This window comes from Mustela putorius, unplaced genomic scaffold (genome assembly GCF_011764305.1).
Source record: "Mustela putorius furo isolate JIRA1106 unplaced genomic scaffold, ASM1176430v1.1 tig00003858_pilon_pilon_pilon, whole genome shotgun sequence".
NCBI classification, from domain to species: Eukaryota; Metazoa; Chordata; class Mammalia; order Carnivora; family Mustelidae; genus Mustela; species Mustela putorius.
The window spans coordinates 49246921-49274816 of NW_025422010.1; the positions used below are offsets into that span (position 1 = coordinate 49246921).

Here is a 27896-nt window from a genome sequence, read left to right on the forward strand (position 1 = left end):
CAGAACTGACATCCCTAACCTTCACCATATGCTGCTTTATTGGAATCCTGTCACCTGATCCAGCCTACACTCAAAGAAAGGGTTTTACACCAGCACATGCCTATTAGGAGGTGAGGTCGATGTGGCCATCTTAGAAAGCTGCCTTCCCAAACTGCGGTGCCTCTTGTCACCTGATTAGTGAGGTGACATTTCATCATTTCTACTTACTGTTTTGGTCAAATGGACCAACCCTCGTACAACACGGGAGAGGACTACACAGAGGAGAAAACCAGGAGGTGAGGCTCAGTGAAAACCATCCTGGGGGCTGCCTGCCACCAGCTGGATGAAGTTCTCCTCTTCACCCTGCCCTGGGCCCCCAGAGGCTGACTGATGGGGACTGCATCCACGTGCTGTCTTCTGGTCAAATACAGCTAGAGGGGAGCACAGCAGGAGAGCAAGAGAGAGGACAGTAAGCTCGGGGTATTTATTCGCCCAGCTGCCTTGCCACAGGTTGGCTGCATCAGTCAGGCGGCACTAAGAAACCCTCATCTGGACTGCCCTTCATGCACTGTTTGGCTGACAGTCTCAAGGAAGCAGAACTTTCCTTGCAGTGTCACGTAAAGGGGTCACTTCCAAGAACAAACTGAATGAATGAAATGAAATGAAATGAAATGAAAATGGATGGCATTGCTCTTCTGTCTCCTCACCCGACTCTGGCCAGCTGGGGCCGCCCCCTTCTCGTGGTCCTCGACTGTCAGTCCCCGCGCCCTCTCAGGGTTGTCCCAGTCTGGGCTGACTCCCACTTCTCTCCAGTCTCTAGATGCGAGTCTAAGTCTTAACACTGTGATGGCCCTCATGGGCCACCGTAGCCGACAGCCTGTTTGAACTCAGGGCGCACGACGCCGGCGCCGCCATGTCGTTTCCGGCCATTTCCGCCTCTCGCTCACCTGGTCCTGCCTCGTGGCTCCACCCATTACCTCCAGGTGTGGCAGGACGCTCCGGGACCGGCCCTTGCCGCGGGAGCGCTGCCTTCACGGTACTCTCTCGGTGCAAACCCTCAAGTGTCTATAGTGTACTCTTGTGCACCTAGCGATTTGCTCCTCAAAGGAGTCTCCGGAGAGAGAAGAGGCAAACATTGCTGTAAGCACCTTTGAGGCTCCTTTACCTGTTCTCAAGCCCGGAACGGCGGCAGGGGGGCAGGGGAGGCCCAGGGTTTTGGTAATTAGCGAGTGGTCGAGCAATCCAAAAATCTCAATCCTGTTTAAAACCGGCTCGAAACTGCAAAGAAAAAGTGGGAGTGATTACGATGAAACTTCAGTTTAAGCAATTGTAAACGTAACTTTCCTTTTGTTGTAAAGTTTAAGAGCTTAGGTTTGCTCGTTCGTTTATTTCAGTGATTTACAGGCTTCATGTTTGTGAACTGCCCGTTTATAAGCACCGAATCTATATTCTCTCCCTTAAAAAAAGAAAAAAAAAAAAAAAAAGGAAAAGTCATTCTAAAGCCCTGCTAGACGCTTTCCTGTAAGGAAATGAATGATGAAAACTCAGCAGCTGGGGCTCTAAACCATAGGATACATACAGAGGATACCAGACTCTTCTGTTCTGCTTCAGTGACCCTGACCAGGTTCCTTCACATCCCTGAGCCACAGATTTTTCCACCTGAAAATGATAATCTGGAAAGGTTGTTATGAGATCAAGTATACAAAATGCCTAGTATATGGTTGGCATCCAGTAAGCCGTCTGTGTTAGGTTAGAAATGGTATTAATTAATCACTGTTAATCTCTTGTTTCATGATTCTGCGCGATTCACATCTTCAAGCCTCGGACCAACCTGCTGAGGCTTTCCCCGCCCCATTTCCACGTTCACGCCCTCCCTCTTCATTTCCTGAAAGTCTCAGGAATTCAGGATTCAGCACACAAATCTGCAGGCCCTTCTCACTGCCTCACCTCTCAGCAAAGGACTTTGTTTCTTGCTTCAGGCTGTTGACTAGGAGCTCTGGGCTGGCCTCCCTTCCTGCCCTCCAACTTCCCCTATTCAACACCTACTTCTGCTGTCCTTCGAGGACAATGCACTAGTGTCCTCTCTCCTGACAACTCCTTTGCGGGTCTCCACAGCTCCCCAGGCTAATCTCCATTCCAGCCCAGGAGAATACTTAAAAAAATAAACCCAACCATTTTTATTTTCCGTTGGCAACCTTCCATGATTTCCTTTTGCTCTCAGGATCCCCGCGATGTGCCCATGCAGACCCACCAGGCTGTGTATGGTCCAGCCTACCGTTTCTTCCTAAAAGTACAGTTAGCATCAGCTTGGGCTAGTTTCTTCACTGATTGTCTTGGGTATGATGGGAACTTGGGATAGCGTTTAAGAAAGGTGAAGACAGAGGTGCGTGGCTGGCTTAGTGGCTTAAGCCTCTGCCCTCAGCTCAGGTCATGATCTCCAGGTCCTTGGATAGAGCCCTTGGGCTCTCTGCTCAGCAGGAGTCGGCCTCCCCATCTCTCTCTACCTGCCTCTCTACTTGTGATCTCTCTGTCAAATAAATAAAATCTCTAAAAAAAACTTAAAAAAAAATGGATGTTGAATTTTATCAAATGCTCTTTTTCATCTACTGGGATGATTGTATGATTTTCATCATTTATTTTGTTAATGTGCTATATCACATTGATTTGTGGGTGCTGTATCACCTTTGCATCCCTGGAATAAATCGCACCTGACCATTGTGTATAGCCCTTTTAATGTGTTCTTGAATTTTGTTTGCCTGTATTTTATTGAGGATTTTTGCATCTATGTTCATCAAGTTTATTGACCTGTAATTTTCTTTTCTTGTAGTATAGTCCTTTGGCTTGCTATCAGGGTAATAATGCTGGCCTCATAAAATGAATGTGGAAGTATTCTTTCTCTTCTGATTTTTGAAAGAGTTTTAGAAGGTTGGCATTATTTGGTAGAATTCACCAGTGAAGCTCTCTGGTCCTGGACTTTTGTTGGTTGGGAGGTTTTTTGATTACTGCTCCAGTCTCCTTACTAGTAAATTGGTCTGTTTAGCTTTTCTGTTTCTTCAGTCTTGTAGGCTTTATGTTTCTAGGAATTTGTCCATTTCTTCTGGGTTGTTCAATTTGTTGGAGTATAAGTTTCACAGTATTCTGTTATCATTTGTATTTCTGTGGCACCACTTTTTTTCTTGGTGTGTCTAAAGATTTGTAAATTTTATATATCTTTTCAAAACCAGCTTTTTTTTTTTAAAGATTTTATTTATTTGAGAGATAGTGCATGTATTCATGGGGTGAAGGACAGAGAAAGAAGCAGACTCCCTGTTGAGCAGGGAACCTAATGCAGGGCTGGATCCCAGGACATGGGGATCATGACCTGAGCCAAAGGCAGAGGTTAACTGTCTGAGCCACACAGGCACCCCAAAACTAGCTTAGTTTCATTGATCTTTTTCCCTTTGCTTTTTTAGTCTTCATTTCATTTATCTTTGCTTTGACCTTTGTGTTTGTCTGGTTTTTTTTTTAAGATTTTATTTATTTATTTGACAGAGATCACAAGTAGGCAGAGAGGCAGGCAGAGAGAGAAAGGAGGAAGCAGGCTCCCTGCTGAGCAGAGAGCCCGGTGTGGGGCTCTGGGGCTCGATCCCAGGACCCTGGGATCATGACCTGAGCTGAAGGCAGAGACTTTAACCCACTGAGCCACCCAGGTGCCCTGACCTTTGTTTTTGTATTTGTTTTTTCCTTCTATTGAGTTTGGGCTCTGTTCCTCTTTTTCTGGTTCTGTGGTGTGTAAAGTTAGGTGTTTTGGTTTTGGTTTGGTTTGGTTTGAGATCTTTCTTGTTTCTTGCGGTAATTGTTTATTGCTCTGCACTTCCCTCCTAGAACTGCTTTTGTTGCATCCCATGGGTTTTGATATTTGTATTTTCATTTGTCTCAAGGCACTTTTTATTTCACTTTTGATTTTTTTTTTTTTGACTCATTGGTTGTTCAGTAGCATATTGTGTAATGTGCATATATTTGTGAATTTTCCAGTCTTTTTTTTTTTAAGATTTTATTTATTTATTTGATAGATCACAAGTAGGCAGAGAAGCAGGCAGAGAGGGAGGAGGAAGAGCAGGCTCCCCACAGAGCAGAGAGCCGGATGCGGGGCTCCATCCCAGGACCCTGGGATCATGACCCAAGGAAGGCAGAGGCTTTAACCCACTGAGCCACCCAGGCGCCCCCAGTCGTCTTCTTGTAATAGGTGTCTCGTTTCATCCATTGTGGTCAGAAAAGATGCTTGGTATGATTTAAACCTTCTGAAATTTATTAAGACTTGTTTTGTGGCCTAATATGTAATCTCCTGAATAATGTTATTTGTGCACTTGAGAAGAATGTATATTCTGTTGTTTTTGGATGGAATGTTCTATATATATTTGTTATATCTGTCTGGTCTAATGGAATTTTTAGAGCCAGTGTTTCCCTATTGATTTTCTGTCTGGATGATCTATCCATTGATGAAACTGGGGTATTAAAATACTGTAATATTTTTGTGTTGCTGGTTATTTCTCTCATTATGTCTGTTAATATTTGCTTTATATATTTTGTTGCTACTATTTTTGGATGCATATATATTTACAAATGCTATGTGCTTTGGGTGGGTGATCCTTTTATCATTATGTAATGACCTTCTTTGTCTCTAATTATAGCCCTGGTTTTAAAGTCTATATTATGTGATGTAATTATAGCCACCCCGCTTTCTTTCTGTTTCCATTTGCAGGGACTGTTTTTCTATCCCTTCACTTTTAGTCTGCTTGTGTCCTTATATCTGAAGTGAATCTTTTTAGCATATAGATGGGTCTTGTCTTTTACCCATTCAGCCACTCTTTGTCTTTTGATTAAAGAATTTAGTTCTTTTACATTTGAAGTAGTGTGTATCAACTATAGCTTTTTGCTTTGTGGTTACTGTGAAGCTTACACTTAACTTAGTAACAGTGTATTTTAAGTTGATAATAACTTAAGTTTGAATACCTTTTATTTATTTATTTTTTAAGATTTTATTTATTTATTTGACAGAGAGAGAGAGAGAGAGATCACTAGTAGGCAGAGAGAGGGGGAAGCAGGCTCACTGCTGAGCAGAAAGCCTGATGCGGGGCTTGATCCCAGGACCCTGAGATCATGACCTGAGCCGAAGGCAGAGGCTTAATCAACTGAGCCACCCAGTTGCCCCACTATACAAGCTTTTTAAAAATATCAATCCACCACCTTTATATTAGATTCTGAATTTCACTGTATATTTTCCTTCACTAGTGAGATTTTATACTTTTGTGTTTTCCTGTTACTAATTAGCACCCTCCCATTTCAGCTTATAGAAGTACCTTTAAGCTTTTTTTTTTTTTTTTTTTAAATATTTTATTTACTTACTTGGCAGAGAGATCGATCAAAACTAGGCAGAGAGGCGGGGAAAGCAGGCTCCCCGCTGAGCAGGGAGCTCGATGCCGCGCTTGAGGCTCGGTTTAATCCTAGGATCCCAAGACCAACCTGAGCTGAAGGCAGAGGCTTAACCGAGCCACCCAGGTGCCCCCACTTTAAGCTTTCTTCTAAGACCCGTGTGGTGGTGATGAATTCCTTTTTGCTTTTGCTTGTCTGAAAATCTCTTTATCATTCCTGAAATTCTGAATTGAAACACTGCGGGGCACTGTAATTCTTAGTTGAAAGTTTGGAAGGGTTTTTTCCTTTCATTACTTTGAGTATATCCTGACACTCCCTTCTGGTCTGCAAAGCTTCTCCTGAAAATCTGTTGATTGTCTAATGGGGGGAATCTCTTTTACATAACAAATTGTTTTTCTCTTGATGCTTTTAAAATTCTTTCCTGTCTTTAACTTTTGAGATTTTAATTATAATGTGCCTTGGTTTGAGTCTCTTCAGATTCTTATTTGGAACTCTCAGGGCTTCCTGGATCTGGATGTCTGTTTCCTTCCCCAAGTTAGAGAAATTTCAGCTAGCTGTTCTTTCTTCAAGTGAGCTGTCTGCCCCTTTCCTCCTTCCTCTGGAACCTTGTAATGCACATGTTGGACTGTTGGATGTTGTTTCATAAGCCCTATAAGTTACCTACTTTTTTACACTAGGGTTGGGTTTTTTTGTTTGCTTGCTTGTTTTTGCTGCTCTGATTGGGTGAGTTCTGTGCTCTGTATTGGAGTTTACTTGTCCTTTCTTCTTCTTCATCTAGTTTACTGTTGAACCTCTCTGGTTATTTTTCAGCTCATTGATTATATCTGCTAGCTGCCTCACAGAGGAGGATCTATGTCAGCACCTAGATTCAGGCTGATTGTAAGACCCCTAGGGCAGCACCTTACAAATACATACAGCCCTACAGGACAGCAAGCATTAAGTCCCAGGGGCTACCTACACTGGGTACCTTGGAAGTGTCTCCTGAGTGTCAGTCACAAAAATTGGGGTGCCAGACAACTGTATGAGTTCCTTTCTGGAGGATACCAGCAGTCTGAAGGAAGGCGGGTGGAGTGCACAGGCGGGCATCTCCTGACTTCTGTCCCAGGACAGCATCTTAGAAGCTCACTCCCTAGGTCTTCATCAAACCAAAAGCCTGCCCCTCGGGCCAGAGCTCCAGGACCAGCAAATAGTCCTTTATCACAGAGAGTGGGGGGCGGGGGTTGGTGTTAGCCGGTGTGTGGTGTGTGTGTGTGGTGTCCTGGAGTTTGTAGCAGGCCACAGTTGGCCTCCCCACCTGTTACAGTCTAGTGGGCCACAGGAATGCAGATCCTGTGGGCCACCGGAGCTAGGTGGTGAAGGGCCGTCCACTGGGTGGTAACTGTCCACAGCAGTCAAGGCCTCGGACATAGAAACTGGTACCAGACCCGTATACACACTGCCCCCTGGGCGATGCTGACACGCTAGAGCGCGGCAGAAGGAGAACACAAAGCTGGTCCTCTGAGGCCTCTGGAAAGGCTCACAGACGGCCCTCAGATGTGTGCTGGCTTAGAAGCCTAGCCTCTGACGTAGCTGTGGAGATGAGCTCGTGGGCCTCTTTCACAGGAAAACGAGGCTCCTCAGACTTGCCTATGGCTGTGCTCTGGGAATGGTAGCAGTTAAAAACTCGTTTCTCGGGGCGCCTGGGTGGCTCAGTGGGTTAAGCCGCTGCCTTCGGCTCAGGTCATGATCTCAGGGTCCTGGGATCGAATCCCGCATCGGGCTCTCTGCTGAGTGGAGAGCCTGCTTTCCTCTCTCTCTCTCTCTCTGCCTGTCTCTCTGTCTACTTGTGCTCTCTCTCTGTCAAATAAATAAATAAAATCTTTAAAAAAAAAAAAACTCGTTTCTCTGTTGGTTACAGTCATGTGTGACCTGTGCTAGGCAATCTAGAGGTGTCACCTCATAGCATCCGCGAAAATTGGGGCACCAGGTGAGGGTATAAACTCCTTTCTGGGAGATACGGACTCTAGGTGTGTGCCAAACCAGAGGCCTGCCCCTTTTGGGCCCATGCTGCCGGACAAGCACATCACAGAGAGCCTGGGTGTTTATTTTGGTCTGCTGGCTGTGCAGGACCCTGGCAGCCAGCCGAGATCTTGTATCTGATTGATATAGTCGTGCGGTCCCCGGAATGCAGGCCCTGCTTGCCCCCAGAGCCAGGCGATCAAGGGGTGTCCACTGGATGGGTGCTTGCAAAAACTGGGGTGCCAGGTGTAAAAATGGTATGAGAGGCAATGAAAAGCTCTCCTCTGGGAGATACTGGTGCTCTGGAGGGCAGCGGCGAGGGCAGTGTGAAGGTGGTGCTGAGATTAACCAAATGTCCACTGGCCTCCATCCTGGGAGAGTACCCAGCAGTCCCCCAGATGTGTTAAGTGAGATGCCTGCCTCTCAAGCCGATGCTTTTAAGAGCAGAAAGCCTCTTTGATGTCAAGTCTGGCTGCTCCTGTGCTGGGCTGTAGTGTGAGGGAGAAGCCAGGGGCCTGAGCCATTTCTCAGTTTGCTCGCTAGCCTTTCAGGCCTCATGCATGCAATGCTCATTGGTTTCCAAAGCTCTAAGTTTTAGGGCCTTATTTCTCAGGCGTGGGTCTTAAAAGTTGGGCTTCCCGATATGGGGTTCAATGCTGGAGGTGGGGTTTTCAGCAAGACTGCTTCTCTGCCTTGCCTCCCCACCTTGGTGTGGGGGGGTTGCCCCAAGTTACGAGTCCCTCTGCTTTTGTTTCTGTTTTTGAAGGAAATCATTCCAGATGTAGCTGTGGATCTGGTGTGTCCGTGGAAGGGAGTGAGTTCAGAATCTGCCTTACGTCTCCATCTTGAACTGGCCTTACTCCTTTTAATGGCTAAATTATATTCTGTTCTCTCCATAGCCTACATTTTGTGTATCCACTCCGCTGTGGATGGACGTTGAGGTGATTCTGCCCTTGTTGGATGTTGTGAGTGGTGCTGCGGTGAGCATTCACGTGCTAATATTTGAGTGCCTGTGTTCAAGGTTTTGCGGTGTGTATATGTGTATACACTTCGGAGAATTGCTGTTAATATGGTAATTCTGTTTAACTTCCAGAGGAACCGCCAGACTGTTTCAGCAGTGGTTGCAGCGTTTCACATTCCCACCAGCAGACCATGAGGGTTCCGGTTTCTCCACAGTCCTTGTGAACAAGTATTCCCTGCCCCATCCCCGGCCTTTTAGGTAAGCTCCATTCCCGACATGGGGCTTGAACTCACAATCCCGAGAACGAGAGTCCCGCGCTCTACTGACTGAGACAGCCACGCATCCTTCCTTTTCTACTGATAGTCATCCTAGTGGATGTGACGCGGTATCTCATTGTGGTTTTGATTTGCATTTCCCTGAGGACTAATGTTGTTGAGGATGTTTTCATACACTTTTTGGCCACTTACAGATCTTCTTCAAAGAAATGTCAATTTAAGTCAAGAAGTCATTTTTACAGTGTTTTCTGATAGGCCTTTTTGTAATTACAAATGCACCAGATGTTTTATTGTAGCCATAACTTTTTTTTTTTAAAGATTTTATTTATTTGACAGAGAGAGACACAATGAGAGAGGGAACACAAGCAGGGGGAATGGGAGAGTGAGAAGCAGACTTCCTGCTGAGCAGGGAGCCCAATGCGGGACTCAGTCCCAGGACCCTGGGATTATGACCTGAGCTGAAGGCAGGCACTTAACGTCTGAGCCACCCAGGTGCCCCCTGTAGCCTTAACAGTCTAGCAGATTCTGACGGGACTGTTAGAAGCTGTCTTATGGGACGCCTGGGTGGCTCAGTTGGTTAAGCAGCTGCCTTCTGCTCGGGTCATGATCTCAGCGTCCCGGGATTGGGTCGTGGGACCCTTGCTCAGCAGGGAGCCTGCTTCTCCCTCTGCCTCTGCCTGCCATTCTGTCTGCCCGTGCTCTCTCTCTCTCCCTCTCTCTGACAAATAAATAAAAATCTTCAAAAAAAAAAAAAAAGCTGTCTTATAATTTTCCCAAGTTTCACTTACATCACATGAAGGCAACAACTGCTAAAATACAGAGTCCGTTGGAGCACATTTGGTTTTGCTATCACATTGGAGTCCTTTAAGAACTACTTTATCCTCGTTGGATATCATTACTGAATAGTTTCAGGTATTGATTGTCAGTAAGAACCTTTAGGTGGTGCTCTTTGATTGAAAACATGTTCCTCGGGTGCCTGGGTGGCTCAGTTGGTTAAAGCCTCTGCCTTCAGCTCAGGTCGTGGTCCCAGTGTCCTAGGATCAAGTGTCGCATTGGGTTGTCTGCTCAGTGAGTCTGCGTTCCCCTCCTCTCTCTCTGCCTGCCTCCCTGCTTGCTTGTGATCTCTGTCAAGTAAATTAAAAACAACAACAACAACAAAAAACACATACACACACATATATTCCTCAACCCCTTTAAATACAGTAGGGCATCCTAGGGGGAAAAGTGCCCCCCCCCACCTTTTAAGGGACTATATCCAATGTCTGCTCAGAACTTTTTCTTATACAATTTTTCTTGCAGAGTCTGATCTGCCCCATGTCCTTTCACCCCATTTCGAAAGGACTGCTCTGATACAGACATGAAGTTCTGCTCCCGAAGCCAGCTGTCAATTGTGGAATAAGCAAAAGGGGGGGGGTCCTAATTTTCCACCTTAGAAAGCACCCAGGCTGAGGGGCTTTCTCATCACCTGCTGTCTGTTTTGCCTCCCAGACAAGTCCCCACGGATGTTACTCTACAGAGAACCCCTGTCTCTGTGGCATAGTCCTGTGGTGCCTGGGTGGCTCCATCGGTCAGGAATCCAACTCTTGATTTTGGCTCAGGTCCTGAACTCAGGGTCCTGGGATACAGCCCTGCATTGGGCGGCGCTGAATCTGCTTCAGATTCCGCCCCCCCCCCCCCCCAACTCTCTCTGGAAAAAGTCTGTGGCATAGTCCCATTTCTTTGGTGGGTCACAGTTTTCCATAGTGTCCCGGAGCAACCTGTCCATCCTGTAGCCGGCCGGTCATGCTCTGCCCTCCCCCAGCCTCAAGCCTCAGGTCCTCTTCTCACTGCTCTCCTGCCTCTCAACGCCTTAATTTCCCTTTGATCATTTACTCACTTCCCAGCCCCTACTTTTGGTCAAAGGTTACCTTTGCTTTTATTCTACCTTCAGAATTGAGGTCATTTTTTAAAAACTGCGCCTTACCTGAGTATCCAAAGATGTACCCTGTCTGGACACAGTTGCCCTTGCCGATTATTAATCCACATCCGCCAGCCTTTTACAGTCTGAGGACTTCTTCTCTCCCATCTCTGCTAAGACGTAGCACCTGCCCCAACTTTTATTTCTCACTGCAAGAGGACCCATGTGTTTCTTTAGCAACCTTGTAGGCCTTAGCTCCTGTCATATCCCCTACTTAAAAGATACTTTCCAAAGATTTTACTAAAGCATTTATTTTTTAAACAAAAATATACATTAAATCTCAGATTTACAGAATATAGAAATAATTTATCCAAAGCAATTTGCATTTTAAAATTGTTAATATCGCACCCAACAGTATAAGTCTTTGACACATTTGCATTGTCGACTTTTCCCACAATTCACAAAACAGGAGAGAAAACTGAGAATTATACAAGCAAACTTTGCTTTACCAAACAAAAGAAAAAACAATTTAGTTTTTTTTTTAATTTATAAGATAAAGTTGTAAACTTCCAGAAATTTACTTCCATAGGATAAAGACCCATACATTCTTTCATCATACCTAGAAAACGAACTATATACATGTTGTGATTTTCTTATAGGAACTCAAAGGGGACAGATATTGGGAACATTCACAGCCTAATGGTAAAGAACAGAATTATTGAAAACACTTCTGTATCTTCATTAGAATATGGAAACTGATGTGTGAAAAACAGAATGAGAAAAGCCTCTAGAAAAATAACTTTTGACTCTTTGAGGATAGTTTCCATAATTGCTTAAAATTAATTTTAATTTTTGAAGGTACACTGTTAGTCTGAAAAATGTGGTTGCCAACAGCCTTTTCTCTGAAGACATAAGACAAGTGAAAACATGAGGCCTCTGTACAAGTCCCTTATAAAATACATATATAGGCAGGTATAGAGTTTGCTTTTCAAAAGAAAGCTTTACCCAAAAAAAAATCACAATTTATCACTGATGCCCTTAGTTTTCAAGGACTTTTTTAAAAAGCCCATAAATATTTAAACACATCTTTTAAAAATGAAAGTAGGGAAGGACGTGGCTAAAATAATATAGAAAGTAAGAGTAAACGTACATGATGCACACTTTTAACCTGGTAGTAAACTTAGCAGATGGAAGGCTTGTACTTATGAAATGTGAAGTGGTTTCCTTGAGCTATTAAACAAATATGAGAAGAGGAAACCACGCAGTTCATTATCAACTCTGAAAAAGTCATTGGACCACTTTGCTTCCAGGTGATGAACATTCATGAATTTTTTTGTCCTTGCCATTATAAATACAAGATCTTTGTTAAAAAGGTAGCCTATGGGGAAGAAAGCAGCCCCTGGAAATTCGTGTTGAAGGTCCCAGACGGGATGATCTGAATGTGATTTTCCGAGTACCATCTGAATTGAAATAGAAGACAGTTCCTAATTCTGTTGTCCTAGATGGAGACTGGATTAACAGGTTCCCTTTGAATCATAAAGAACACAGGTGAATAACAGGACCTGGGAAGGTATCCTTCGCTATTGCAACAGTCCGGCAGCCCAAGCAGCTTGTGATGAAGGCGGTGGTCTTTAACATCCTCGTGACAAATTCAGGGTTTTCTTGTCTTATAAAAAGTCCTGAGAATCTTTCCATAAAAAAAAAATAGACATTTGTACCCGGCGTTGCGGGGGCAGGCGCGTCAGCTCTCCACGGTCCGCCGGTACTCGGCGGTGCCCTCGGCGATGATGGCATCCAGCGGGGAGCGCTTCTTGCGGATGCTGCGCCCGGAGGAGATGAGGTCGGCGTAGCCGCGCTGGTGCGAGAAGGCGTAGGCGGAGCGGCGGGAGGACACGCCCCGGCGGAACACGTGCTGCCGCCGCTTCCACTGCTCCTCGGCTTTCAAGCGCTTGCGGTGCTTCTGAATCTGCGGGCGGCAGAGACACGGAGGTGTGGGACGGCGTGGGACGGCATGTGACAGCGGAGGGGGACCGGGCGGGCGCTAACCTGGATGCGGGCCAAGCTGTCTCCTGGAGGGCGGCGGCCCCGGCCTCCTCTGATAGAGAGAGGTTCCGGGCATTCCCAGGGTCTCCCAGCCAGAAAGCCAGCCAGAAAGCGGGAGCCGAAAATGCCACTCGCCTACGCTACTGGATGGCGCTCCCAGGAGCAGGACCCGGGACTTGCCTCGCTCAGCACCGGCCAGGACCCGCCACGTGACGGGGTCTGGTCCCAGAGGCCTGCCAGGAGTGGGCGGGGGCCCCTCATGCCCCATTCCGGGGCTCCTGAGGAAGCTTCTGGCCTCCTGTGGCCAGTGAGGTGTCGGGAGATGCCCAGAACTGCAGCAGCCAACCCCCAGCTCCAAGCTGAAGCTCTAGCAAGGATAGCAGAGGGGAGCGATGGAAAGAACCCCAGTCTTTTTCTAACAGACATTAAGGCACTCAGTCCCCTTAGATGACTTAAGGTGCTCAGTGCCCCAAGCCTGCTAGTCAGTGTGCGAGCTGAAGGGGTGCATTATTTGGACAACTTGTAGCTCAGAGGATCCTGCCAGAAGAGGGGGCATTTTTCTTGAAATGAAGAAAACCCCAACCTCTTCACAGGGAAAAATGTTAGTATTATAATTGTTAAATTGAGCGGATAGACCTATGGGGTTCCTTATACTATTCTCCCTTTGATAATGTTTAAAATAAAAAGCATGCAAACAAAAATCCCAGTCCCAAAGGACTTATTTGCAAGATGGAGTTAAACAGAAGTAGTATTAAAAAATGTTCACACCAAACTTGCCACGGATTTAGAATTTTGCAGCAAAGCTGCTTTGGGGACAGGCCTTGCTTTCTGTGAGGGGCACTCAGAATGAGGAGAATACTATTTGTTCTGTACCTTATCACTTTCTGATGGCCAGATGGTCATTGACAAGAACCGTATGGCGACGACGGGCAGCAGGCACACGGCAACGGTCAAGATGATGGTCAGCCAAATGTATGGCTGTCTCAAGGCGTTGGAAGCTGTGCCTGTAAAAACATGGACAGTGAATCCCAGGGGCCCTTCATCCTCAGGGCAGAGTGAACATTCCTTAAGCCTTAAATGATTGTCTGTGGTAAACTTTCACAGATTGGCCTCCCCAGAACATCCCGTCACTGCTGAAGGAATGAACATTTTAAAAACGGGACTAAGCAGAGCACCTGGGTGGCTCAGTTGCTAAGCATCTGCCTTCAGCTCAGGTCATGGTCCCAGAGTCCTGGGATTGAGCCCCACATCAGGCTCCCTGTTGGGCAGGAAGCCTGCTTCTCCCTCTCCCACTCCCCCTGCTTATATTCCTTCTCTCGCTGTCTCTGTGTCAAATAAATAAAATCTTGGGGCACCTGGGTGGCTCAGTGGGTTAAAGCCTCTGCCTTCGGCTCAGGTCATGATCTCAGGATCCTGGGATCGAGCCCCAAATCGTGCTCTCTGCTCAGCAGGGAGCCTGCTTCCTCCTATCTCTCTGCCTGCCGCTCTGCCTACTTGTGATCTCTGTCAAATAAATAAAATCTTAATAAATAAATAAATGACATCTTTTTAAAAATAGGGCTAGGCAAAGCAAAATGAGGAAGGCAAGTGTACATCACTGAACAACTAAATAAGGAAAAAAAGTGTTTGTTGACATTGCATTAAGTAGAAATGCAAAGTTAGGCCATCTGTACTAATACGTTTTTCCAGGAATTTACTTTCCAATTTATAGTTTGAAACTCCAAGTAACAGTAGCAACTTGCCCTGCCATTAGTATGACAGCCCTTATGGCGGGTGTTTTATACAGGTCATGCCATTTCATTACCTCTGAGGGATGAAGAGTAACCTTCTTGCCACACAAGGAAATTGAGTTGTGGAGAAGTAAAGATTTCCCGGGGTAACAACTAGCCGTGGCAACTCCTAAATTAAACCCTATATCCATCTGACTAGAGCCTTGCTTTTTCCATTGCAGTTCAGCAGCAAATTTATGTCAGAGAACGTAATAATTCATACAACTAGATAATCATATATAACTACCCAGTTTTATAATTAACATCCCTTAGAGCCAAATCTATCACAGTGTTCCCTGTACTTACACTGTAAGTTTATAAAAGTAGTGGCCTTAATTTTTTAAATGTGTTTTTACACTGCTAAATAAAAAACACACCCTCCCTTTGGGAATATTTTAAGTAATGGGGTACTAATAAGCTTTTTAAAACACAGAGTCGGTGAAGAGAAACAATCATCAAAAAAATGACCTCACTCCCGAATAAAGGGTTATTACCACAGCAAATGTCTTTTTACAGCTGGCCATTAAAAAAAAACCAGAAAACAAACTAATTTTTTACAGGGAAACTAGTTTATGGGGACTTTTTTCCTCATTGTGAATCCAAGCTACTGTATTTAATAAACTAAGAAATTTGTAAATTCTAATTCATGATATTTAAAAATTTATAATATGTATGAAATAGTTCAAATTCATTCTAGCATTTATCATTTGTCCTATTTTATACAGCTGTAAACTATTTCTGAAAGTTTACTTCTTGCTCTGTATACATTTTTTTTTAAAGGTTTTATTTATTTATTTGACAGATCACAAGTAGTCAGAGAGGCAGGCAGACAGAAATGGGGGGAAGCAAGCTCTGAGCTGAGCAGAGAGCCCAATGCAGGGCTTGACCCCAGGACCTTGGGATCATGACCTGAGCGGAAGGCAGAGGGTTTAACCCACTGAGCCACCCAGGGGCCCTTCTGAATACATTCTTCTAATGATGTGATAGGTTTTCCACTTCTGAATTCTAAAATTTCATCATATGGGACTCATACCTTGATTAGCTACTATAATATTATTAGATCTTTGAACTCTTTCCATTTTAAAAAAACAATTCGAATTGCAGTGGTATAATCTTTGTACAAATTGATTTTTCCAGAAATTGGTATGTATTATCTTTAGGTGTTTTCCCCAAGTGGAAATCCTGGGTCCAAATGTATGAGAAGTTTTATAGTTCATTACATATTTCCAGATAGTTCTTTGGAAACATTATATTATCATGCTACTAGCATTACATGCATACTCGATTTCCCAGGAACATACTAGTATTAGATTTGGAGGTGGGACCTCCTGTCTAACTGAACAGATGCAGTTATATCAAATTTTTAAATTTTGCTTTTTTCCTGTCACATTATCCCTACACTCCAGCCCACCACCGTCATTCAGTTGCCAGTCAGGACATTAATTTTCACTAGCAATAACTTCCACGTCATGTTATTACTTAGAAGTTACCTTGGAGTCTAAACCAGTAACACTTTTCTATACCTTTATTTTTGGAATTTAGAAAATACCAACCTGTAAATTGAAATGCAGAGGGAAAGAGGACATGTATTCCAGCACTATGAAAGTCAAACATGATGCCAAAATAAAGAGCAATGCTTCCAAATATGGAAAAAGCATTCACAAAAGTCCAGTAAGAAGTATCCAAGCCAATCTGTAGAAAAACCAGAGAAAAACAGAGCATTCACTTTTAGGGAGTTACCAAGGAATAAAGAATCTAAGGATTCTGAAAATAGAATTCAACAACTTGGGCATGATTTGGCTTGAATACCGAACAATCAAAAACTATCCTTGGCTCAGGCAAGAAGCAGGAAATGTGCTCGGTGTAAGGCGTGCAGACAGCATTTGCATTTTGTAAGGCGGCCGAGGCTCAGTGGGAGGGAGAGTGGGAGCCAGGTGCACGCACACACTGGTCCGTGGACAGAAACGCAGGTAACTGACGGATACTGCGAACAGTCGACTGACGCCACGTACCTGGAAGTTCACTGTTATTATGAGAGCAGAAGCAATAGTCACTGCAAAAGACTGGTAGTCTGAAGGCGCCTCTCCATCCTGTCCCACAGTTTGCAGATACGCTCCCAGAGGTATGAAGAAGAGAACCATCGATGTTAAAACTCCATGCATCAAGCTTACAAAGAACTTCTTGTAGTTGAAGAGTAAGTCTCTTTGTCCTACGATGTACAACCCAGGGAAGCGGAGGCTCAGTTTGTCACTCACATCCTTAAAGGGAAAAAACACACGGGAAATAGCTGTGCGCCATCCAGGACCCAAGAGCTCCGAGATCCATTCCAGTTTCTCTCTCACAGAGAGTTTCAGCTTAGTTTTAGGAAGGCAAAACCTCAACAAGGTTAAGTCCTGAATGGTTACAGTTTGCAGAGACCAACCCCTTCACTTCAGTCCACCGTTATCTGCTATTTAATTAAGAAAGGGACTAGGTAGAGATCTATTAGTTTGCTCCTCAGAGAAGGAAAGCAAATAGTCATGTCAAAAAAAAAAAAAAAAGTAGGGAGACTATTTTTACCTCCTGGGAGCATATATTCTAATTTTTTTTAGAAAGTCTTTTCACATCCAAGTTGATGGGTTAATTCCAGATGATTCTTTTTATCCATTAATAACAAAGAACTGCTCCTGGATGAAATGTGGACTAATTTGGGAAACTGAACACAGGCGTTTGGAGAAAGAGTAAAACAATTTTAAAGTCACTCCTCTAGAGACAGACTATACTGTCAGGTGTCTTGACAAGAAACTCCTAGTGTCCAAAAGGGAGATAATAAACTCTCCTGTTCATGAATTCAGCCCAGGCACAGAAATGCCCTTTTGTCACTGTCATACAGAAGTACAGCAGCTATCCTGGTCGCTCAACAACAGGACAAGAATAGGGTTTTCTTGGGAAGCCATGAAAACCAAAAGAATGCACTGAAATATTCGCTTTTAACTTCTCAAACGGGCCCAGTCGGGCCTGAAGTGTCCGCGTCTGCACAAGGCTCCTACCTGGTCAAGCAGCCCCATGAGGAGCACGGGCAGGCTGGAGTAGAGCACGTTGTAGAGCGTGATGAACCAGTCCTCATACGCGGTCTGTGGGGAGAAGACCGTGGCTGTGTCACCAACCAGCACCTACTGCCCAGCTAGTCCACGCGCATCCCCCTCTCCCAGAGCCTGCAGGGCCCCGGCTGTGTGCGGCCTCTGCCGGAGCCACATCCCACGGAACGGGCAGAATCAAAGAGCGCTCCACAGAAACAAACCTGCCTTCCAACATAGATGGGGGAATACACACCAAAACATGTTTTGGAAAAGGAGTCCCTTCTGTTTGACTAATGCTGGAAAATACGTTGGTGCCGATCCTTTTTACATCCCTTGATCAATGAATTAGAATACGTAACACAAAAACTGGTTCAAAAAGCACGTAAGGTATCATTCAAATGTTCCTTTGCTTTGCGAGTCTCACGTTTCCATGTAAACATCACATGCAGAATGTGAATATGAAAAATGGGCTCCTGGAAGCGTAAGCAGGCCCATGCACAAACGGGTCCTCAGGGCGGCGGAGAGGAGCCGGGCTCACTCTTCGCCACCAGCTCCACACAGGCCTGTGGGGAGCAGGACGAAGGCCCTCACTGTGCTCAAGGCTGCCCCAGGCCCTCGGGTTTGGAAGCTCTTCTGATACCATCTGTCTGTGGCATCAGAAGTTTGGACAACCACAAGCATTGATTTTAGGTTCATTGTTACTAATGATATTTTTTTGCTGTTTCACCATTTCAGCATATTCTGTATGTCCCCCACTGCCATTTCAGCACTAACAAAAACCAAAAATCAACAGGTAAAGAGAACAGATTGATGATCATCCCAAATTTATATAATCCTTTTAGCCTATCACGGTATCATTTTATATGTTCAGCGTTGAGTAATTTGTTCTCGCTATTAATGGCAAGGTGACGCAGGGGAAAAAAAATCTAGGGTAAAGGCAAAGACACATAACAAAAGCCAGTAGGTCAGGAACAAACCCGAACTTTCTGAAGGCAAAATAAACTATTTTTTAAGGCACCAGAAACCTTTTAGAAAAGTCATCGATAATCTCAATCCATGCCTCAACTGTTGAGAGAGAGAGAGAGCATCCAAACCGCAAGCGCAAAGGGGACAGGTTTTTTTCGGAAGTAGAGTTTTATTTATGGAAGACTTCTCCTCATCAGATAATACGAATTATCATTCTGTTACCTGCGCAGAGTAGCCGTTGAAGAAGGAGTACCAGAAATGAACCAGAGTGAATGCGAAGTTCTTGTAGAAGAAGTAGCGCAGGAACTTGCACATCCGTATGTAGGACCACCGGCCGTGCACCAGCAGCAGCCTCTGCAAGTAGCGGAACTGAGCGAAGGAGTAGTCGCTTGACATGACCGCCTGCATGCCTTCTTGCCCACTTATGCCAACGCCGATGTGGGCAGCTGTGGGGCAGAGGGAGCACATACGTGAGTCCTAAGCTAATTTTAAGGCGAAACATTAAGGCGATGAACATGTTTCCACAGCAAAACACAGAAACACATTCCTGAAACAATACATGTGAAAACTGTCACTCACCAGCCCCCCACCCGAGCTTCTGAACTTGATGTCCAAGATATGGGTTGCCCAAAAGAACACATGCTGGGGCCTCTAAAGGGTGTTTGTGGAAGGATCTCAGGCGGGTGGCGAATTCCATTAGGATTATCTACCCAGCGCGTCAGCCATCCTTCCCACCCACGGGGTCAACCCCAGGAGTCCGTGCGGACTGTGTGTCCCTGGTCCCTGTGTCCCTGGCCACCACTGAGCCGGCTGAGGGCAGACAGGTCCTCCGCAGCGGATGCTGTACACTGGCCCTCCCAACCTCCCTGCCACCCTTGTTCTATGGGAAAGGTGGGACACACGTAAAAACCTTACACCGCTCAGACTCCCTGGCACTAGTTCTGTTTGTGAATTGGGTTCCATTGTGATGAGCCACTTGAAGTGGAAGTCGATGTGGGCTGGAGCTCAGCAGCACCCCTTCCTTTTTTTGGCATTTCTGCAGCACAGTTCATATCCTCTCTCCAGCTGCCTGGATGTTGACAGACAAAAGCTGCTCAACTGAAAAGCCCTTCATAGGAGCCTCAAAGATAGAAGCTCCTCCGGTAAGTGACTAAGATGTTAGAGACTCGTGCTAGCACCTGCTTTCTTCCGTCCATCCAGAGCTTTTCATGAGCACCTGGTCCCTTGTATTAATCACTTCCTGCTTAAAGTACCAGCGGGGTCTGGTTCTTGTACTAACCTTGACTGAAAACCCAAGCTGGGGCGATCAGTGTCGCTTTCACATTTTGGAATTAAGATTTGGGCGTATTTGTCTTTGGAATTTTAACCTGTACATTCTAGAGTTGTGGGAGATTATATATATGTGTGTGTGTGTGTGTGTGTGTGTGTGTGTGTGTGTGTGTATATATATATATATTTTTTTCCCCCCTCCTGAGGGGCAGAGAAGTGAAGAAGTCTAGAAAGAGGGAGAAACCAGAAGCTGGGGTCCTGGTGCAGTTCCAGGTCCTGGTTCTAGCATCTTTCTGAGGCCTGGCTTCTTGGGAGGCACAAAATATCTTTTTTTTTTTTTTTAAATTTGGGACAGAGAGAGCAGGAGTGCAGAGGAGAGGCAAAGGGAGAAGCAGACTCCCCACTGAGTGGGGGAGCCCGATGTGGGCTTGATCCCAGAACCCTGGGATCACAATCTGAGCTGAAGGCAGACACTTAACCAACTAAGCCCCCGCGCAGGTGCCCCCATCTTTTTTATGTTTTTAAAATAAATATCTTTTGGTCTTGAGCTTACTTTAGTTGTTCTCTAATATTTGCAATCAAAAGTATTTTAACAAAGATAATATTAAACTTTCAGCATTTAATTATGGCCCACCATGACCTTAAGAGGCACAGTTTTTTCCTGGGGAAGGTTCCAGAATGGATAAAAATCAAAGTCAAATTTTTATCTGTTTTTCCAAAAGTTGAATTACGAACTTTATCTAGGTCTTAAAAGACATGGAAGTAAAGATGTACTGACATCAATTAGAGAACATGTGTTGGAGAACACAATGTATTTTTGCTTAGACCTAAGAGCGACTGCCAACTCAGGAGGTTTCCAACTGAAAGACGCTCCCCAAATCCTGCCATGGTGGCAGAATACAAGGTCCAGCAAATTCAAAGCAACACAGTGACTTGGCCAAACCTAAGTTTTAAGCAGCCCTTTGCAATTCTAAAAAATAGAATAAATTGCATGTCTCAGTCAATATTTATGATTTCTTTCAAAACACATAAATAATTCTTATGACTAGTCATGGTTGCCAAACTGCCCTTTCCTCCCAAACCGTGGCCTTCTTTCCCGAACAAGCAACAAAGGGAAATATGCAGAGGTCCTGGGGCCAGGGAGGAGGAATGCCAGCCGCAGGCCCTGATGTCCAGCCCAGCCTTTTTGCTGAGCACACCAAGGACAGTATGTGAAACGAACACAGCCTCAGCTCACAGGGGATTCAAGGCAACTGAACAGATGTACTTTGTAAGGCCACACTTTTTTCCCCCTATTATCTAAATATAGCCACCTGGATTTTCCTGAAGCTTCAAAAATGGAATTTCAGATGCCTCATGGGTAGGCTGCTTCATAGCAGTTTAACAAACCCGTCATGTCCTCACGCTTTTCTGCCTCTGTCTCCCCTCTCATGCTGCTTGTTCCTTCTTAGGGTGTTAGATCTTCTTAGGGCACCAGCCAGCAGACCTCTTCCAGCCCAAGAGAGGGAGAGAGGGCGGGCAGCCCTAGAGAGTCCTTGCATCCATATGGCGGGTTTCAATTCCCTCCACGTCCACTGGGCTACACTACTAAACGTGGAGCATGCTAACAAATGGCCAGATATTTGGACATTTAAATTTCACTGTACTTCCTTCTAAGCAAATATCATTTCTGCATACTATTTTTTATGCAGACGAAAGTGATGCCAGTTTTTCTAAAGTACCAAAAGGCACTATCAGTACTTGGACTTCTGAGGAGACCTGCGTTTCTTTGATTTTCATCCCAAATGGAAAATGAACTAGAACCGGCTGTAGGGGCAAGAAATTGATAGCATTTGGAGCAAGAAAGCCAGTCCTATGCTAGGGTGAACACATGCAGAACACACTGGAGACGAATGACAACTAGTGGTGGCCACAGACATACACATGATAAAGAAGACATACGTCACATAGCTGACTCTTGCTGAGGAAGATAAAGTTGGAATATTCTTAGAATAGATCGAGAAGGAGGAGTAGGAGACTCTAAGAAAAGAAAAAGACATGAATTACAAAATAGCCTGAATTAAGCCTAGTTATACATTATGCAGTTAAAGTAGCCAGCGTAACAGGACATGTGTGGTCATGTAACAAACGGTTCATCTTAATCATACCACAAAACTGGAGGGGACATCAAAGATAATATTGTTTTTTAAAACCAACCCAGGATTCAGACATGTTGATGAGGGTTTGGTTCTGCACACTTTACTACGAACACAATGTATTTCTGCGTGATAGGACTCGGTTCTTCAATTTTGAAGACCTAGGGTGCTCCAACCAGCGAAACGACCCTTGACCCTCTTCTAGGAAGGTCAGGAGGCTCATGAGAGCATGTTGGAGCTTTGCTTCAGTGCCAGGTATGTCACCCTGGTCACCCAGTTTGCCAAGAGCAAGAAGAAAGCCCTAGAAAAAGATGCTCAGAAGAAAAAAAAAAATGCTCTCAAAATCCAAGAGAATTCACTCCAAGCTCGGCAGAGATTTTTGCAAAACTATTAAATAGCAGGATTTTTTTTAATAAGCCTTAAGGAAATATGGAAAAGTAGCAAGAGAAGGAAAACAAATCCACACGTATGTAAAAGAGGGCAGCAAATAAGGCTCGGTTCCCCCATCTGGAACTCCTCTTCCACTTGGCACTTCCCAAGTGGCACTGTCTCCTCCCTGCTCTCTCCTACTGGGTAGCCTGAGCTTCCTGAGGGCAGGGTCATAGGTGTCGTCATCATGCGGAAAGGCCTTTGTCAGGCATCTTCTTTATGAAAGCCTAAGCAGCGACAGTCAGAAAGACTACCCCCCCCCACCCCCCAAACATCCCTGCCATTGCTTCTCTCTGGCAGCTCCAGTGGCACCGGCTGTGGGCAAGACTCACTTTTGATCATGTTTACATCGTTGGCCCCATCTCCGATCGCCAGCGTGATGGCCTTCTTGTACCTCTTCACCAGGTCCACCACCATCGCCTTCTGCTTGGGGGTGACCCGGCAGCAGATGACCGCGCTGCACTCGCAGGCCAGGTCGACAAAGTTCTTCTGCCGCTGCTCTTTCCTAGCTTCCAGACGCCGCTTACTCTGTGTCCGCATGCGTCGTTCTTCTTCTGTCCTTGGGAACTTCAGCTTCAGAATCTTACTTCTCTTGGTCTTTTTCTCCAGAAGAATCTCATTCTGGGTGGAATCAGAGGATTACAACCATTTGCGTTTTTATATCAAGAGTGTCATTCCCAAGACCTTAATCATGTGATGGTTCTTGGGTTACATCATGGATGATACTGTTTTGACTATAAAACCTATTTACTATAAAATTTAGAAAATACAAAAATGTACAAAGAAGAAAATTAAAATGACCCATTGATTGATGAGGCAGGGATAACCACTATTAGCAGTGTGATATGATTCCCTTTTTAGATCATATATTAATTCTCAAACGGGAAATTTCCTATTCATTTGCAGGCTAACAGATTTTTAGGTTGGCAGTTAATATGGGAAACCATCTCAAATCAGTCCACAATGAACTGCTTTAGTTTAATCCAGAGGTACAGATACAGTAATTATACGTACCAGCCAAGAACCAGTGATTATCAAGGCACGGTTTTCACCAGATGGAAAAAAAGGTTCATGCACCGGGGGTACAAATTTTGCATAGACACCACCTCTATTCCTCTGGTTTTCCATCCTTGTGTGAAGAAGAGCACTGGGGGGAAAGAAATTTAAGTGTTTTAAGAGTACAAGACTGTAAACCGACCGTTGACAGTGAGATATTTTGGATAAATAATCTTTTTAAAACTGTGATTTAAAAAACACACAAAATTTATCATAACTATTTCTACTATGTATACAGTTCAGTAGAATTAAGTATATTCACTTGGCTTTGTAACCAATCTCCAGAACCTTTTCATCTTTCAAAACTGAAAACTCTATATCAATTAACGAACTCTGCATTTCCCCCTTCCCTGGTCCCTACTACTTTATTTCTGTTTCTGTGAATTTGACCACTCTAGATAACTCCTATAAGTGAATCATACGATATTTGGGGTTTGTTTTGTTTTGTTTTTTGCAATTGGCTTATTTCACTGTCCTCAAGGTTCATTCCTATTGTAGCACATGTTAGAATTTCTTTCCTCTTTAAGACTATGCCATTGCATGGCTATACTACATTTTGTTTATCCATTCATCCCTCCATCAATGGAAATTTGGGTTGCTTCTACTTTTGGCTATTGTCACTAGTGCTGCTATGGACTTGGGTATGAAAATCTCTCTCTTTGAGTTCTGGCTTTCAATTCTTTGCGATATATATCCACAAGCAGGACTGCTGGATCATACGGTAATTCTTTTTTTTTTTTTTTATACGGTAATTCTATTTGTGATTTTTCTGAGGAATCATGATACCGTTTTCCATAGTAGCTGCACCACTTTATTTCCTACCAATAGTGCACAAGGGTTCTAATTCTCACATGCTTGCCCACATTTGTTATTTTTTGCTTGTTGTTGTTTTTAGGGTTTTTTGTTATTATTGTTGTTGTTTTAAAGATTTTGTTTATTTAAAAGAGAGATACGGAGATAGTGAGAGAGGGCATAGGCAGGGAGAAGAGAAGAGAATCAGGCTCTCTGATGAGCAGGGAGCCCGACGTGGGGCTCGATCCCAGGGCCCTGGGATCATGACCTGAGTCGAAGGCAGACGCTTAACTGACTGAGCCACCCAGGCACCCTGCCTTGTTTTTGTCTTGATAGGAGCCATCCTAAAAGGGTATATACTATGACAGCTTATGCTGGCTTTAATTTGCATTTCCCTAATGTTTAGTGATGTTGAGCATCATTTCATATGCTTGGTGGCCATTGGTATATCCTCTTTGGAGAAAAGTCTATTCAAGTCCTTTACCCATTTTTAAATCCAATGACATAATCTCTTTAAGTCTTAATTCCTCCCTCTGTGGGGCACCATGTGCTTGGTGCTTTGTTATCTGCCAAAGACAGCTCACGGAAGACAGAGCTGAAAATGTGTTCATAAGCAATGGGAGAGGGCAGGCAATCTTGATCTGAATTTTAATACCTGGTGTGAACCCCCAGTGTATCATCAACAGTGGCTACTAGTTGGCAAGAAGCAGCTTACTCCCACATATAATTATGTTTGCTTCTGAGAAATCCTCAGTGCTTTATATCAACAAGTAATCGAGAAGACCACATATACTACATTCATGTGCAAGAAAAATGAGTTATGGAGTTTAGGAGTGGAAGGGTCCACAAAGATCTCACCCAGACTCTTCCTTTACAAGTAAGAGACATGAGGTGATTGACCTGCACCAAAATGATAGGAAAATGGCAATGAAAACTCAGGTCTCCTTACTCTCAGGCCAGAGCTTTCCTCATGACACGCACACAGCCACTGTTCTCCACCTTAGCACTACTATGTCTCGGGGCCGGGGACTTCTCTGTTGTGTGTGGCTGTCCGTTGTGTGTGGCTGTCCGTTGTGTCATCGGATGTTCAGCAGCATCCCTGGCCCCTACCCCGCCCCCCGCATTATGACAACTAAAGATGTCTCCGGACATTGCCAAATGTTCCCTGGAAGGCAGAATCACCCCCGGTTGAGAACCAGTACCCTAGAGGATTGGGTATTTATTACTTTTTTTTCTACATTAACTGTTCATTTTCAAGTTGAAATTAAGGAGTTATCAAGATAAATCACTAAAAGGCTGGAAGAGAAAAAACGGGAAGTTCCCCATCCAAACCATTATATAGGAATCACCCTTTCAGGAAGCATCTACAGAGAAAGATGGAGTCAGCCCTCCTAACCTAACTAACAGCAGGCTCACAAAATTTGCTACTTGCATAGATTTTTACCTTCTAATTTAGCTCAGGGCCCAATTTTCAACACTTGAGAAAGAGAGACCCAAACTCTATTAAGGCCCCCATCTATGAGAAATAAGGCCATCTGGCCATTAGCCAAATCACTTGAAACCAGGAAACTTCTTACGTAAACGTATTAGCATTTATTTGTCTATCCCTATTTTTTTTAAAAGCTAAAAAAGCACAAAGAGGCATGGTTTCTGCAAACAGAACTGATCTATTTAGATGTTAGAACTACCCAATTTTGTCTAATTTAGCCTAGTGCCCAGTATCCTGGAACAGCTCGCAAAAGCTCCAGCACCATCATTAGAAAGAAGATGAACCACAACCATCAACTCCCTCATCATCTCATCACTTCCCGGCCTTTGGGCTAAGCTCAAGCGTAAGTCCCTCATCATCCTACCAGACTAGGCACGTGTGTCTGCCCACAGCTTCTGGCCTTGGGACAGCCTGGGGGAGGTGTTGTAAGGAAATGATTTGAGAAATAAATATAGTTGTCAAGATAGCACCGTCCAAGAACTTGTGCAACACACTCTCAGCTTTTTAACAGGACACGGCTCTTCCTGATGCCTTTCCAGGTCCGCTGTGCCCCTGGGTTCTCAAGAGTTCAGGAGAAGCTATGCTTTGAAGTATCCCACGCCATCCAGACAAGCCTAGAGGTACATCTCATCCAAGCAAAATTGTGGCATTCTTTCCTTCTGTATTTCTTTCAAAATTAGAATTCTTAGAAAAGGCAGCACATGGAGAGAATTCAGATTAATTGGCTAGTAACATCTTGATCTCTTTTTTTTGTTTGTTTTTTGGTCAGCAGGTAAGCACGGAGGACTCCCCAAGGAATGGAGAGAAATGGCCCCTGAAAGAGTAAATAAAGGCCCCAAGCTCCCCTAACTCTAAAGTCTGCACAAAATAAGGTCAAATCATGGTAACTTGGAACTACCTGGGTTCTCCTGCTTCATTTAAATGTGAGGAAAGCTGTCTGAGGGGACAGTCAGCTCTCATTTCTCGCCATCTGCCATGTCTACTGCCTCTAGTTTTGCCTTTACTTACTTTATATCTTCCCCATAGCAGATAGTGGTGTCTTCAGTCAGAAGTTCACATGCAAATCCTATATTTTCAGCAGTTTCTACAACAGAAAAATATTAAGTGAGGGTATGTGTTGTAGTGAGTGCTGTGTATTATGTAAGACTGATGAATCACAGACCTGTATCCCTGAAACAGGTATATAATATATAACATTATATGTTAATAAAAAATAAAAATACAAAAAAAATCTAAAAATAAATAAAATTTTAAAATTAAGTGTTGTTCCAGTTGATGAATGATGGACTTTAGGTAGTAATGAGACTTTTTTTCCAGTCATGAAATAGATTCAAGCCAGTATGCTCTTTTTTCTGTGATAAAATAAGTGAAGCCACTTATTTTTTATAACTTCTCAGTTATAAAAAGAACTGTATCATCAAACACATGAACTGGTTATTTAATAAATCAGTGTTCACTGAAATACTAAGCAGTCAGTTCCTGTGGTTTAATCATTCTGTTATAGAAGAAAAGAAAAGATAACTATTTCCACAAACCTTTACACAGAGCTCCTACTGCAGATCCCCCCCCCCCTTTTTCCATTACCACCCATTGTTATGTGTTTAAGGTCAGGACTTCCCTTAGCTTATCAGAGTGTGTAACCCATTAACAACGTAAGGTAAGAAAAATTATCCAATTTTCCGCAGGAGGCTTGTGGAGTGAGGAAGCCATGCCAAACAACTCCTGGTTGAGCTTTGGATTTAAAAGATAAGATCATCCCTTGGATATAAAATTTTAATTAATCATTTTAAAGCAATAAAATGGGTCAGAAAACTGAAGTAGTTGATCAGCATTCTGTATCGTTCCATTCTGCGTCCAACATAATGGCAGAGTGCTGGGGAGAGCGGAAGGGACAAAAGCGATGGTCCTTTCATCAGAGGAGCTCACCTCTGGCTGGGGACCTAAGACTGATCCCAGTCAGCATGGTCTACCCAGGAGCTCAATGATAAGACATAAACTCTGCTACTGAGGGGGTTTCCAGAAGGATGCTGTCCAAGAGAACTGGGGTAATGGAGAAGGTTTTCTTAAGAAATGGACAGTGTTTGTGCAGGATGGAAAGTCTGAGAAAGTCATCTTGGACAAGGGAAATAGGAGCTATGAATATTTAATGAATTAACAGATATGCTTCCCCACAAGCGGAATTACCCTTTTTGTCTCCAGTGAGTACCCAGATCTTAATGTCGGCCTTTGCGAGTTTTGAAATGGTTTCTGGGACTCCATCCTGGAGCTTGTCTTCAATTGCTGTCGCTCCCAGTAGCTGGAATGTACATTAAAAAAAAAAAAAAAGGAATTAGCAAATAAGCTCAAAATGTTCTGTAATTGCAATCT

General features: G+C 44.2%; 1 protein-coding gene and 1 long non-coding RNA gene across 7 annotated transcripts in view; one reads left to right on the top strand and one right to left on the bottom strand.

Annotated features, from left to right (window-relative positions):
- The first annotated feature begins 888 nt into the window (after positions 1-888).
- LOC106005148 lies at positions 889-27720 on the top strand. Of its 6 annotated transcripts, XR_006602145.1 has the most exons (9): positions 889-1119; positions 5372-5517; positions 8289-8369; positions 8483-8608; positions 18590-18829; positions 19402-19501; positions 25748-25872; positions 26069-26149; positions 26302-26541. It is a non-coding gene; the product is annotated as an uncharacterized LOC106005148 (long non-coding RNA). The 6 variants fall into 6 exon arrangements; XR_006602146.1 differs by lacking the exon at positions 5372-5517 and having other exon boundaries at positions 890-1119; XR_006602149.1 differs by lacking the exons at positions 889-1119; positions 5372-5517; positions 26302-26541 and adding an exon at positions 27215-27720 and having other exon boundaries at positions 7268-8369.
- The window catches only part of ATP8B1 (ATPase phospholipid transporting 8B1), a 129882-nt gene continuing 112801 nt past the window's right edge, over positions 10816-27896 (bottom strand). Inside the window, exons 19-28 of the mRNA XM_004745551.3 lie at positions 27714-27825; positions 26538-26613; positions 23207-23339; positions 22525-22813; positions 18582-18805; positions 17364-17447; positions 16347-16592; positions 15888-16026; positions 13439-13569; positions 10816-12488 (exon numbers count right to left, since the gene is read on the bottom strand). Coding sequence (XP_004745608.2) covers positions 12264-12488; positions 13439-13569; positions 15888-16026; positions 16347-16592; positions 17364-17447; positions 18582-18805; positions 22525-22813; positions 23207-23339; positions 26538-26613; positions 27714-27825 — 1659 coding nt within the window. The 3' untranslated portion in view covers positions 10816-12263. The remainder of the gene's footprint in view (positions 12489-13438; positions 13570-15887; positions 16027-16346; positions 16593-17363; positions 17448-18581; positions 18806-22524; positions 22814-23206; positions 23340-26537; positions 26614-27713; positions 27826-27896) is intronic.